The 14,899-nt window shown below is 45.0% G+C and overlaps 1 protein-coding gene across 1 annotated transcript; it reads left to right on the top strand.

The window, feature by feature from the left end:
- The first annotated feature begins 10,623 nt into the window (after nucleotides 1–10,623).
- Nucleotides 10,624–14,679, top strand: HOXB4 (homeobox B4). Its single transcript, XM_071728748.1, has 3 exons — nucleotides 10,624–11,916; nucleotides 12,023–12,449; nucleotides 13,243–14,679. The coding sequence occupies exons 1-3, from the start codon at nucleotides 11,803–11,805 to the stop codon at nucleotides 13,557–13,559; spliced, it is 858 nt and encodes a 285-aa protein (XP_071584849.1). The 5' UTR covers nucleotides 10,624–11,802; the 3' UTR covers nucleotides 13,560–14,679.
- The last annotated feature ends 220 nt before the right edge of the window (nucleotides 14,680–14,899 follow it).

Raw genomic sequence — 14,899 nt, 5'->3', positions numbered from 1 at the left:
GCCATCCTAGAGAGGGGAGGCTTTTTGAAAGCCAAGTCGCCACATCTGCAGCAGAGCTGTGGGGACACTCCGTCCACACCTGAACCAACTCACATCTATCCCTCCCCCCCTCCTAAAAAAAAAAAAAGTTCAAAGAGGAGGTGCTGGGGGGTGGTGGGAGTTTTCTAGAATTTGGAGCAGTCACAAGTTTCCTTTTCCCCCCTCCTTTTTACGGTAAGACAACATTTGGTGGACACATGTCCGTCTCCTTTACACAAAGCAGAATGTCCCCCTTTAGCACCCTTTGGAGATTGCTTTTCCTTCCTTGGGCTGTTTTTCCTGTCCTGCTCCATGTGTCTCCTAATATCTTTGCTATCATCATTTGAACTTCTGGCTTCTCCCTGAGCAGTCAGAGGGTGGCCAGCCCAACCCTGGGAAAAAAAAAAAAAAAAAAAAAAAAAAATCCCAAACCACCTCTGCTCCGAAAACCTGTAAACACAAATTCCAAAGCTGGAAAGTCTAGGCAGGGAAGCAGGGTGCAGGAAGCCTTTCCCATCCAGCAGACTGGTTTGTTGCTGGACAGCCTCTCCCCTGAGCTCTGTGGATGCTGGACGACTGTTTTTCTGATGATAATAAGGATATTTTTGGGGGGATCCTGAAGGGCTTCAGAGCCATGGTCTTGAAATGTGAATTTAGCTGACGGGCTGCAGCCGGGGTCAGCAAGATTTGGAGAAAAGGGGATGTGGGGAGAGGTGTGTGATGGTGTTGGATTAAGACCAAGGGCTGGCCTGCTAATTCCTTACCCTTCTCAGCTGGGTTAGAAATAATTTATCCTGACTCAAATGATAACAAGCGATCTGGGCGAGAAAAGTGACATCCCATCCCCCTCAATGTCTGCTTGAAAAAGTAACCAGGCGTTCAATGCACCCACCAGCACCGTGATCCAAAACATATTCATCCATCCCCCTATCCATAGATCTACCCAGGCATCCACCTCTTCTTTTTCTCTCATCTGCATCCCTGTCCCATTCCCACCTCCCCCTTCAAAGGTATTAATTTTATACCTAGTCCCGGGCAAACTTTCCTTCCAAATCCATTCCCATTACAGGAGGCACGAGGTTTGGGTTTTTTTCCCTAAGTCCCACTGTTTCTTGATATTTAGGTAATATGGTATTTTAAGGGGAAAAAGCAGAGCAGGAAAAGGGTAATTTGCAGGGAAGCTCAGCTCCAGGATTTTGCAGCCAGGAGATGCCTGTGTGGGTGACAAGAGGTAACAACCCCCTTGGTATGAACATCCTGGGCACAGGAATGGCACTGGTCCTGAGCCACAGCAAAGGAGCAGGGGCTGCATTTTGTTGCTGCCATCATAGCATCATCCTTCCCTCTCCCTTTTATCCCTCAAAAGAAGGAGCCCTGTCCCTCCTGTCCATGAGATCTGATTTCTACCTGCAGCATATAGCAGGTTTTTTGTGTGGTTGGTGGGTTTTTTTTTGTTTGTTTGTTTGTTTTGATTTTTTTTTCAGGTGTTAGCATTTTTGGTTGGTGTTTTTTTGTTTTGTTTGTTTTGTTTTAACCATTCTGGGCATTCCTGTAGTTGTTCGGTTGTTGCTGGTTTTGTCTTTTTAAAATTTTCTGATTATTTTATGAGTTGGGTTTCAAGAGGCTGATCTGGTGTTTACCTCCAGCTTCCTGTGGGGCATAGAGGAGGCATCATTGTCTCCCATTTTACAGCCTGGAAGGGGTCACAGGCTCAGCACAGGCTTCCCCCTCAACCCCCCCTATCCTTTAAAGAAAAGAAATAATTTCCCTGTTGCTAGAGAAAAGGAAGCATAAGGAGAGTAAACAGGAAAACGGAGCTCTGACCGTGCAGGTAGGCGGGGATTTTCCTTTGCATTTCTCATCGTTTCTCTCCCTTTCATGGCATTCATCAGGCACGGGACAATTAGTTCTTCTGGAGCTGTAGGAGACAGAATAAATACGAAATGCTTTAATATCAGGTCTAAGAATATGGGTATTCTCTAGAACATGATTATTGCTTAGGAAGGAAAAATATATCTTTTTTTTTTTTTTTTTTTTTTTTTTTTTTTTTTTCTCTCAGACCTTTGTGACACGACTCTGTGTCCCTCTGATTTAAGGACTCCTCAAAACCGAGTCCGCTGACAGCCTGGAGAGATTAGGGTTGTTTTCCCCCAAATTACAGTCTCACACAGCCTAGAGGAGCCTCCCCGTGAGCTCACCTGGATCCCAGCACCTCTCACTAAAAATGCTGCAGCCATAGCCACTTTTTTTTTTTTTTCTTTTTTTTTTCCCCCTCCCTCTTACATCCCTGAAAGTTCTCTCCAAGCCCCGAAGTTTTCCTGTTTCATTTAGTAAACAGTACATAAACCTCGTCGGGTCTTTTAAGGGTAAAATACCCAACCCCCAAAGCTGTTATTTCTCACCCCAGAGCCAGACCAGGCTCCACAGACTGGAAGAACCGAGCTGAGCATCTGTATGAAACGCAGCCCCCACTCCAGCTGCTTTTTGGGGCATCTTCTCAGGGCCTTGTGCCAGGGCGGGAGGGGACTCCCATGCCCAGGCTGCTGCTAAAGGGTGAAAAAGATGAAATTTCACCCGTAAAACACCCATTTGGTTCCCAGGTTCGCTCAGCAATAAATGGGGGGGCTGGGGGAAGCAGTTGTGAGCAGCACAGAGAAGTTTGGGGGGTGCTTGGGTGCAAAAGGGAGCTCCATGCTGCGGTGCATCAGGCCATCTTGAACCTCGTGGCTTTATTTATTTATATTTATTTTATTTAGGATTTTTTTTAAGCGCTTGTGAATTTCAGACCCTTTGTATATGTGTGTGTGCGTGTATGTGTGGAAGACAAAATCAAATTTCCTTCAACTCAGGTTTTCTTAAAAACTCCGTCTGGGAGGCAAGCAGCCCAAACTAAAAAAATAAAACCAAAACAAAGAAACCCCACCAAAAACAAACTTCGCCAAGGTAACCCAGTTGCAGATGTGTATGATGTCTTATTTTATTCAACAAAAAGTGATTAAAATCTGTTAAAGGATTTAATTAAGAGAATTAAATGAAAAGGAAGGGGCACAAATGAGTTGGAAAAAAGCGAAGCTATTCTAAACGATTAAATCGCCATTTTAACAGTATAATGGGGTTTGCATACTGAAAAGAGAAATCAGAGCTCATATCTCATCAATAATTCATAGGCAAGAGGGATCATTCCGAGGTCAGCAGACTTGTACAGACCCGGCTCCTCTCTCGAAGGAGAGGGTGAGCATCGTATCACAACACAACATGGGGCTGCCGGGTCACCTTTTTTAAGGAAAACATCAGCTCCAGGTCTTTTTTTCGTTTTTTTTTCCTCTCTCTCTCTCCCTTTTTTTTTTTTTTTTTTTTTTTTTTTTAATTTACCAATCCCACTACCCGTGTGCGTTGGTGAGTGGCAGTAAAGAGAGGGGGAGGGCAGGAGAAGGACTGGATGTGGTTCATATTGCTCCAGTACAGGCACACACCAACAATGTGGTAATTATCCTTTTGAGAAGCCAAAGGGATCTGCTTTTTTTTTTTTTTTTTTTCTTTTTCCTTTTTTTTCCCCTTTTTTCTTTTTCTCTTGGCCACAAAAATGAAGATTTGGAGACTGTGGGTCCTTATCTGCCTTGGCGGGGCTGGGGGGCTGGCGGCAGGGACTAGAAATTGTACTGCTTGGGTTGTAATTCTTGTGTTTCATTGTATTTAAAGGCAGAATCCGATTATTCACCTATTTATTTGCAATAGTCTGTAAATTACTACAGCCTCCACACAGACCCCGTGACCTCCTCAAGAAGGGAAAGCTGGCCAAGGAAACCAGCCCCTTCCCTCCAGCTCCACTCCCCCAGCCCCTCTCCCTCCCCCACAGTTGATTTTCAGGCTGAGAAATTGCTCTTTCTTTCCCCAGACCCAACCTCTTTTTAAATTTATTTATTTATTTTTAATTTTTATTTATTTATTTTATTACACGCCCGACCTGAAGGGAAGGAGCTGATGGGATTATTTAAAATCGTCTTGATAAAGGTCTCTCCTCAACTAGGGAACCAGAAAAGGACTTTTATGGGGGTTGGCTCCTCCTCTGGGGGTCTCATTTCAGTCATAGAATGGATTTAAGAATGAAATTTTCTTTCAGAGCGTGGTTATTTCGGTGTCTGAGCTGATTTTTTCCCATTCTTCTCACTCCTAATGCTAAATAGATGGTGTTTGGAAGGAGGTTGATAACTTAACTCGAGAGGTGTCCACTCTGTGTAGTTTTTCCATCTTCTGTTTCCCTAAATAGCTTTAAAAAGAAACTATTTTGACAGCGAGCGTTGAAAGAATAAGACCAGAACGGGGCTTGTTGGGCTTTTCCCCCCTCCTTTGATTTATCTCTTTTTAACACGTGTATGTATGCATATGTATATATACACATATGGATGTGCACCCTTCGAGTCAAAACAAACGACAGCGCTGGGATTTTTGGCCAAGGAGGTTTGTTTGGTGGCAAATCAGGGCTGTGTTTGTGTAGGAAGACTTCGCAAAACCGGGGGGATGGGAATTTGGGATACAGCAGGATGGGGAGTGGGGGGGGGTGGTGGTGAAAAAGAGGCAACCCCGGGCAGAAGGACCGGGATCAGCAGCCTGGGCTGTAACATCCCCAAGCAGCCAGCAGAGCTCGCTTCAGACCAAGTTCACTGCCAGCAGGGACGGGACGGGCCGAGCCGGGCCGAGCTGGAGCGGCACCGACCACCCCGCACCCCCTCGTCCCCCTCTCATGGCTCCGGATCCCCCCCTGGGGGTGGCCGTCGCGCTGCTCCTCGCTGAGCTCCGGTGCTCCAAAAATAAATCCGAGGAACAGCTCCCTCTTTATCCCCCCAAAATAGAAAAAAAAAAAAAAAAGAAAAAAGAAAAAAAAAAAAAAAAAATCATCACAGCAGGATAATTACCGCAATAAACAACTTACCCAGGTGAAATGCTAAAGAAAAGACAATGATGTAGCTGCGGCTTAAGGGACTTTTGGTTTGTTCTCCTGATCTTTTAATTATAAAAGTTGGGGGGGAGCGAAAAGGAAAAAAAAATCAGAGGTCTCAGGCTGGGTGAGCTGGAGATAAACATCTAATGTTTGCAGAGCTCTGGGCTTTTTTGCTCTCGGCTGAGAAAAGAAAAAAGAAGAAGAAGAAAAAAAAAAAAAAGAATATATGTCCAATTTTTTTTCCTTTTCTTTTTAAAGTAAAATAAATAAAATAGGGAATTCAGCGCGGTTTCTGGAGACGTAGACGGCAACCCTGGTCTTGGGGGGCTTGTTAGTACAGCATTATAGCTCGAGGGGTCAAAAAGTTGAGGGTCAAAAGTTTACGCTGTGCGTGACTCAGTCTTGTGTATAACCCTGATAGACTGATGTCAGGGTGGAAAAAAAAAAGGAGAGAGAGAGAAAAAGAAAGCGGGGAGGGGGGGCGAGGTGGGAGGAAGAGTCTCTGCTTATGGGCAGAGATGGGAGAAGATGATAGCGGGGTGGGAGCACAAGGCTGAGAGGCTGGGGGTACAAAAAAAGGGATTTGGGGTGGGTGCGATGCCGATCGAAAACCAGGCAGATTGATTTGGGTCTCCCGTGAGGAAACGCCCAGCGACTTTTTAGTATTTTGCTAAGATAACCTCTGAAACACTCTTTGGGGTCGAATGAAGAGAATATTGGGGGAAATGTATTTGTTAAATCCAATTACCTGAAGGTCCCTCTAGAATATTAACACGAGCAGTTAGAAAATAATTTTCATTCCAGCGTCAGTTTGGTTTGGATAGGGTTTAAATTATACCCAAAGAAAAAGAGAGAAAAATAAATAATAAAAAAAAGAAATAAAATAATAAAAAAAAAACTCTGACACAGTTGGTGAAAATGTGTTCCAACATCTCTACTTGGAAACACTTCCAAACCCTTGGAGAGGTGCCTGTCTCCCACCTCACCCGGGTGCTTTTAATTCCTACTCGGTGTGAGTGCTCGGTACTCGGGGAAAAAAAAAAAAAAAAAAAAAAATTACCCGAAATAACGCCCAGGATTCACTGTTTGCATTTCTACCTGAATCGGAGGAAAGATAGAATGATGATATACAAGGCAAAACCAATGGGCTGGTGGATTAAAAAAACTCTCTAGATGTATTTTAAGGTGATTTTAAGTGCCTGTTTCGTCGTTGGGTCCGATTAAAGGAAATAATTTTGTTTTGCAGCACGCTTTCCGTCGGAATTTGAATGAAATGTTTTCTATTTCTTGCTTGAAATGTGACTCCACTCAGGCCTTTGCAACAGTTTAATGAACTGATATAATAAATATTTCCCTTGGCATTTCAAAGTTATTTCTACACTGCCAGACTTTGAACCCTTCAAACTCTAAATATTATTTGCACTGGGACCGGGAAGATCTTTTCAATAGCTTCTTAAGCAAACAGTTGTAGCAAGGCAAAGTCTTCTGGAAAAAAAAAAATAATAATAAAAAAAAAAAAAAAAAAAAAAAAATAAAAACAAGAAGAAGAAAGACAGAAAAAAAAAGAACCCTGCAAATTTGCTTCCCTCCTCCCCCCCCTCACCTTTTAAATATTTTCAGTTACTAAATACTTCTAACAAGGGTAATTTTTCTTGTAAGAGAAAGAGAGAATATTAGAGTCCTGGGAAAGGCATTCTGGAAAATCCATTTGCTTTCCCGATGCGGATATATTCATGGAGTAGGTGAAATTCAAGAGAACGTAAAGCATTTTGTTTCGCGTGATAAGGCTCTGGTTTAATTAATTACCGTGAATTTGCTTGGTATTTATAAAATATCACTATATAAGGGCTACCGTTTAGTTGTAACTTGGGTGATCCATCTCCTCGCCCTTGTAATTACTACACTTATCTCTCTAAAACAGTCATTTCTACTCCACGTTTATAGAACAGGTAATGGGTAATAAAGGCCATTTGTTTTCGGGATATTAAAACAAGCAGGTATAATTTCACAGCAATAAAAGGAAAATATAAAAATCGCCCAACTTTCCCTTATAATCTTCACTCCTACAACAGAGCGTTTAACTTCCAATTTAGGGACACGGAGCCGAGTGTTGGTGTGAAGTGGGTTCATTTGGAGGGATGTAAGGAGGGAGGGAGGGGAGGAGAGAGGGGGGAAATTAAAGGTATAATTTTCAAGGATATTTCTTATTTATCTCCCTTGCTCGGGATGGATCGGATCGTCCCGGGGGTCCCTGAGTGCCGGACAGACACTGCAACCACAATTCAGGGTGGCTTTGCCTTTTATTTTTTTTTTTTTCCTTGCCGGACAATCAATTGAATGCACTTTTTAATCCCGATTTACTTTCCAAATGACCTCTTTATGGAGGGGAGGAAAGCGGGGCCGGAGTTGGCGATGTAAATGTGGAGATAAATGGAGAATCCCAGCACCCCCTCCCTGCCACTGCTCCGCGCTTCTGCTCCGCGGGTTTTGGGTGAAAATATTATTTAATTCTTTTTTCGTTATCAACGAAGAGCCTGGCTACAACCGCGCAAGGTTTAAATCTTCCTTCCCCTGTTGCAAAACAGGTGTGGGGGAATTCCCACCTCCCCCTGCAGCCACCCTCGGTGCGTTTCTACAGCTCAGAGACATCCGAGGCACCTTTTGCTCCTTATTAAAAGTTCTGCCCTATAGAAGCACCTCAGATGTCCAGAGACCCCCGTTTACGGGGAAGGAGGGAGGAGGGGATCCCAGGTTAACACAAAAACCCGAAAGATTCGCGGTTCCCAAAGGGGAAAAAAAAATTAATAAAATTTTTATATTCCCGTCCTTATTGCTGCCAGACCAGAGAGAGAGATCTCCGGGGGAGGCCGGAGGGGGGGGGACGGGGGCGGAAATATATACAGGAAAAAAAAAAAAAGAAAATAAAAGGAAAAAAAAAAAGTAAAAGAAAAAGAGAAAAAGAAAGCTAGCCCTAAAAATTGAAGCGCGGAGCGGCGCGGAGGGAGCGCGGCGCGGGGTGAAGCGCGGGTCAGCGCGGCTCTCTGCGGACACGCCTCGCTGTTTAACAAAGACTGACAAACTATGAGATTAATACCAAAACTTGCGGGTTTCCCACCCCAAAATGCTCAGAGGGCCTCCTGGCGCTGCCAGGAGCAGTTCCGCTCGCCTTTAAGGACAATAGTGGTTTATACTGGGGGAGTCGGGGAGGAGGGAGGGAGGGGGCACTACCAAACCCCAGGAAAAAAAAAAAAAAAAAAAAAAAAAAAGGAAAAAGAAAAAGAAAAAGGAAAAAAAAAAGGAGAAGAAGAAGAAGAGAGAGATTAGTGATTTTATCAAGAAATTATCTCATTGAAAAAAGCTACACGGGGAAAGAGAGAGAGCAGAGTAGCCCGGACAAGGTTGGGAGGGGGGGTTCAGGTCTGGAGGGGGTATTTAGGATTTCACCAAGTTTGGAGGGAACGTCCTGACCCCCTCGGGGCTTGCTCAGAGGAGAGGACCCGCGTTTTGCCAAGGTAGGTACCGCTGCGGGGGTCACACCTGGTGAGGATGGTCCGGCTGGGATGGGGGGGACATCCCCCCTTAGTGACCCCTCTTTTGGGGCGACCTAGGAGACGCTCAGCGTCAGGAGAGGTTTAATAAACCCTTGAGCTGGCAGGTGCCGGGGGGGGGATTCTGGGGAGGGTCGGGGTCTCTCCTGGCATTCCTTGGAGGGTGGGAGGAAGAGGCTTGGGGGGCCCGGGCAAAACCCCTCCCCAAATCCGGACTGAGGTTGCTTTGAAGTGTAAAAGAACTCGGGTGAAATTTGTTGTGAGAAACTGCCGCGGCGTGGGGCGGTTTCCCTGGGAAAAAGAGAAAGGTGTGCGGGGGGGCAGGGGGGACGGGCTGCCTTTAAATTTGGGATCAGAGGTAGTGAGGGAAAGGTTTCTTGGAGGTGTGGTGGGGGGAAGATTCCTGGTAACGCTAGGGGTGCTGGTTTGCTGGCACCAACCCCCCTGTGTCACTGGGAAGGAAAATTAAAACCGATTTTTTTTTTTTTTTTTTTAAAGAGGATGTGGGAGGGGGTTAAAAATACGGAATAGGCCTAGTTACTTCTGTCCGGGCTCCTCTTCCTCTGCTCGGTTAGGAGGTGGCTACGGTACCGGCTGCGAGGAAATACAGTAAAATAAATCAGGGAAGGGGTTGGAAAGGAGGAATAAAATTTAAAAGATAAAAAAAGCAAAAGAGTTCTAATGGGATCGTTTGTGTAGAATCATTTTATGGCATCCATCTATGCCTTGTACAAGCAGATTTGATTTGGCTTCTTACTTTTATGGCAGGTTTTAGAGGGGAAGGTAAATTTTAGAGTTCCCCAGCAAAGTGTAGGTGCTGGTTTGGGGAATTCTCTGCTCGCTGTTTTCGCTTTGCTCTGCTTCTTTTGCTGGAAACCGGGGTTTTGTACAGGCATGTAAAATGCTGGCAGGATCGTGTATTTGGGTTTATTTCTTAAAATAATGTCTCCGTTTTTCTGCTTATCTGGCGGTTATCTGTGTTACCAGGAAAAGCGACTATTCACCTTATAGTACCTGAAAAATTCGCCCGGGGAGCTCCGGGACATTCATTCGTGGCCATAACTATTTTTAAGTAGAAAAAAATGATGCGGGAGTTCGTGAAATTTATTTTAGATATTTGCCAGTAATTTTAATGAAGGGGAAACGCAGCTTTTCTCCGATAGAGTCTCTGCTTTGGCATGTAAATGCAATTAATTCGGGCAATGCCTGACCAAAAAATGTTCTGCCTTTTGAAATACAAATTAAAAAGGAAAAAGAAGAGGGGGGTGGGGAGGATGCTATACTTTTAATCTCTTGGGCAACTGTAATTTTAAACGAAATCTCAACATGATGCTACCCTCATTAGTTCCGAATGAAGGTTCATTACCTAGACAGTATGAATATTTTATTGCTTTATATCCCTTTTTCGGAAATGAAACGCCTTTGATCTTTTTCTCGGGTTGTAAAAAGAATTGCCTGTCATTAAAAAAAAAAAAAACCTGTCGTCCCATCTGCCTTTACATTCTGTATTTCTTTTCATCTGTTTCTTTCCCTTTTTTTTTTTTTTTTTTTTTTTTTTTTTTTTTTTAATAATTTATCTGCACGCACACGTATAAACTCAAACCTTGGTTGACCTCCAAGAACGAAAAATGGATGAAATCTTGGCGCTGCATATCAGAAAATAATTACGAGGGTTTCAGTACGGAGGAGGACGGAGCTGTGGCATTTTGCTTTTAGACGACCATTATTTGGATTCAAGTCTCGTTGTGCGTCTGTACTTATATATCAGTTCAGGAATAGATTTTTTTTTTTTTTTTAAGCCTGGAGAAGGAGGCTGAAAAGTTCTATCATTTCTAATCTGGTATCAGCTATTGGGATACTGAGTTGGTGCTTTAATTAAAAGTGCATCTTTTAATCATCTTTACCTATAGATTAATTCCTGATCTCTCGCTTCACAAAACTTTACCCCTCTTGCCCCCTCCTTTTCCCAGAAGATAATTATGGCGGTAGGCGAAGATCTCTGACCAAGGAGGATGCATCTGTCTTCTATATGTACCCTGTAGATCCGAATTTGTGTAAAGGAAGTTGGGTCACAAATTCGCATCTAGGGGAATATGTAGTTGACACAAACACTACAGGTCACAATCCCAGAAGGCATTAAATATATATGTATATATATATATATATATAGGTTTTTTTAAGGGGTAAAAAAAAGAAAAAAAAGGGAAAAAAAAAAAAGAAAAAATATCGCGACCCATAACCCCAGAGCCCTAAATAAAAGGGTGAAAGCAAGGTCTTAACCAGAAAGGCTGGAAAGAAATACTTTGGATTTGACCTTAGCTCAACTCCAGCGCTGCTGTGATAAACTTTATCATCACTTCGAGATAAAATCTGATCTGCACAGGCGGGAGGAGGCGAGGTCCGGGGAGTTATTAGTGCGATTTGAGAGCTACGATACCACTCCTGCTTCAGTTCGTGTAATCCCAGCGCCGCCACCCACAAAATTCTGGCTTTCTTTCCTGCTTGTCAGGAGCTTATTGCGCGGTGCAGGTTTAAAGGAGAATTTGAGGAACTGGGGGGGCGGCTTTTGCAGGGCTGCTGCTTCGCTCTGCCTTTTCAAGCGTCTTTATTACAAGAAGGGCGAGGCGAAGATGCATTAGGACTTGGGCTAATTCGCTTTTGTAATTGTTCATCAAGTCCTTGATTTCTTGCTTGAAGGACGGGCTTTTTTTTTTTTTATTTTTATTTTTTTTTTTTTTTTTCCCCCATCGGTGCGTGGGAAAACAGTCAATCTCCGAGCCGGGCGAAATGTGATTTAGGAGTCCGGGTACCCCGAATTAGCTGATGAATTTCTTATCGATCCCAAACAAGCCCTATTCATCTCTGCCAGGCTCGGGGCGCAATGTCCCTTCCCGTATCACCTTAGCAGGGAATGAAATGCAGCCACCACCCGGGGGGGACCTCCATGGATCATGTGCTAGGGCAGTGGCGGCGAGCCGCAACCCAACCCCCCCCTAAAAGCTAAAAATTCATTTCACTCTCTATTTTAATTATATTTTTTGCTTTTTTTGGAGGATTTCTTATTTTTTTCCCACCCCTCTTCCCCCGGTTCACCCCCCCCCCCCCTCGGTTTCCCCCCGCACCGAGCCAGGACACACCCCCGAGGGGTGTGGGCCGGGGAAGCAAGAAGGGGGGGCAAGGAGGGGGGGGCCGGTTCTCGCCCACGGGGCACTGCGGAGCCCGGGGCCGTCGGGGCCCGTCGGGGCCGGGGCCGGGGGTGGCCGAGGGGAGCGGGCGCCCCCGGCCGCCTCCCCGGGGATGCTCGGGGCCCCGGGAGAGCCCGGGCTGGGCAGATTTCCTTATCCGGGGATCGCAGGGCACCTCGCCATTGGCCCGCGCTGTCACATGGACTCCAACTTTGTTCACTTGACAGTAAGTAGGAGGGTTTCACGAAACAGGAAAACGAGTAAAGGGGGGGACAGGAATAAATTTTAGGAGAGATATATATATTATTTTTTTTCGTGTGTGCAATTCTAAGAAATTAATGGCCATGAGCTCGTTTTTGATCAACTCCAACTATGTGGACCCCAAGTTCCCACCCTGTGAAGAGTATTCCCACAGCGATTACCTTCCCAATCACTCGCCGGAATATTACAGCAGCCAGAGGCGAGAGAGCACTTTCCAACATGAAGCGATGTACCAGCAGCGGTCAGCCTGCAAGGAGCAGCTCTACTCGTCCTGTCAGAGCTCCGGCCACCAAGCAGCGGTGTTATCCCCCCGGGGTCATGTCCATCCTCCGGCCGGACTGCAGAGCCACCTCTCTGAGCCAACCCATCCCTGCGAGCCGGTCACCCCCAGCCCACCACCCTCCTGCAGCCAAAACTCTCTCAACCAAAGCCCTTCCAATTCCTCTTGCAAAGAGCCGGTAGTTTACCCCTGGATGAAAAAAGTCCATGTAAGCACGGGTAAGTGAACTAAAGTGGCTTTGCTTTATACTAAGTAGCACCTCAAAGTCTTGTAGAAATCTTATTGCACCAGTTGTAAAATAACCATTCGTGGAGATTTACGATCGCCTGTTTGCAGAGCGGTATAATTACATCCTCCATAAATTTTTATTGCTCTGCTTGGCCATGTGCCTTTGAAGTCTCTGTTACCATCCTCCTCCAATTTCTTGCAGGCTACTTTTTTTATGGCTGTTGAATCTTTATAAGTTAAGTTTTATGTTTTCGTAATTTGTATTTAAGTGGCGGGTTGAGTAAACTTTTACTATTCCCCCCCTCCTTTTTTTTTAATGTGATATTTAATAATATATTAAAAAAAAAAAAAAAAAAAAAAAAAAAAAAAAAAAAAAAAAGGAGCTCTGTGTTCGGCTGTTTGAATGAGTACAGGGGGAACTTCAGAGATCTGGGGATACTAGAGTGATGCTCCAGTCTCAGTGTGTGTATATGTGTGTATATACACACGGAGAGGGCATGGAAAATGTGTCTAGGGGACCTTATAAAAACGTTTGGAGAGGAATACACGTCAAGCAATGAGGATGGAGGTGGAGATTTGGAGATAGGTTATGGGTGTATTTTTAGAAGGTTGCGGTGTATTTTTTTGCCTATATCCCGCCCCCCACACCCCCCCAAAAGAAAAAAAAAAAAAATTATGTTCTCTGGGGGGGGAAGGACCCATTAAAGGAACAGCTCAGTAATTCTTCTGCTTTTTTTTTTTTTTTTTTTCCTTTTTCCTTTTTCCTCCTTTGTGTTTGTTCAGTAAACCCCAATTACTCAGGAGGGGAACCAAAACGCTCTCGCACAGCCTACACCAGGCAGCAAGTCCTGGAGCTGGAGAAGGAATTTCACTACAACCGCTATCTCACCCGGAGGCGCAGGGTCGAGATCGCCCACTCCCTCTGCCTCTCCGAGCGCCAGATCAAAATCTGGTTCCAGAACAGGAGGATGAAATGGAAAAAAGATCACAAGTTACCAAATACCAAGATCAGGTCTAATTCTTCCAACTCCTCTGCCAGTCTGCAGATCCCACAAGGAGGATCTCAAACCCGATCCCATGGACCAGCCACCAGCCTATAACTATTCCGTGGATGGGTGGATGGATGGATGGATGGATGGATGGAGTGTTTGTGGGTGTGAATTTCTGTGCGTATAGGGAACACACCATTTTTTTTTTAGTGCTCCGAGAAGCGAGGGAAGGAGGGGTGCTCTTTATTTATAGGGGGAACAGAGGGAGACTCAGCTGCAACAAAGCAGAGCCGTGCTGTTGTGCCTCTCTTCCATTAAAAGAAGGCTGGAGATGGTAGTTTTCAGATTTGGCTAAGATGGATCCTTGTTTCATCTTTAATCACGCCAAGCTCTGCCCCATTTGTCATGTTTACTCTCCCGTACAAAGGATGGACCTTATGTCTGCTATTACCTCGACAACCAGCGCTCACTTTAATAAATGAGGCTCAGTTTCTTCAAGACGAACTGGATTTCTCTACCCTCCCCCCCCCTTTTTTTTTTTTTTTTTTTTTTTCCCCTTTTAATGTTTTTTTTTTTCCTTGCCTACCAGCCACAAACGGCAAGTTTAAATCCTGCCATCCCAAAGCTGTGGCTGTTCTGGCACAGCCCTTCAATGGAGAGAAAATAAAACTCCCAACAACCCCAGCTAGAATCATACCGTGTGGGGGGACACACTGCACCGGTCCTCCGTGGGAGTGGCGACTGTGGGGGAACCCTGGAAAAAAAACACAAAAAAATAAAAGAAAAATTAGGTCAAGTGGGTGGTGGACAAAGAAAGCGAGAGGACGGAGGGTGATGTTGGACACCACCCCCCACCCTCCGTTTTTATTTTGAGTCCAGCAAGTTAATTGTGAGTCTGGGGAAGGGGGGGTGGGAGGGGAGAGGGGAAAGCAGAGGGGTTAGGTTAGAAACTGGGAGTTAAACAGTGGCACCTGGATTCCCCCCAGGATGAGGGACAGAGGGGCTGGAAAAGCTCCTCTCCCGCTGTCTACCCCAGTTTTGTGCTGAAAATGTGAATTAGGGACGGAGGGGTGAGGGTCTCCCCTTCTGGGGGGCATGGGGTGAGGCGGGAGGTTGGTGAGGCTCCCTCCGACACCCCGCCCGCCCCGGCCACCTCCGTCCCCCTCTTTGTCCTTCGTGGTGTCCAAGATTTACCTGTAAATAGCAGAGAAAAGGAGCAAAACAAAGGGGGGGGGGGAAAAAACCAACACGCAAATGGAAATAAATTTTTTTCATTGTGAATCCGACCCTGTGTGTTTTTTTTTTTTTTTTTGAAGGTGTGTGTGTCTGTTTGTCCTTTTGTTCTGTTGAGGAAAAAAAAAAAACGCAAAGAACTATTTTCAAGAAGTTAATTAAACAGCACGTTTGTTTTGTTTTTTTTTTTTTTCTGTTATTTTTTTTCCAGGGATTTC

Source organism: Heliangelus exortis, chromosome 29, assembly GCF_036169615.1.
Source record: "Heliangelus exortis chromosome 29, bHelExo1.hap1, whole genome shotgun sequence".
NCBI lineage: Eukaryota > Metazoa > Chordata > Aves > Apodiformes > Trochilidae > Heliangelus > Heliangelus exortis.
This window is presented reverse-complemented; position numbering and strand designations above follow the sequence as displayed.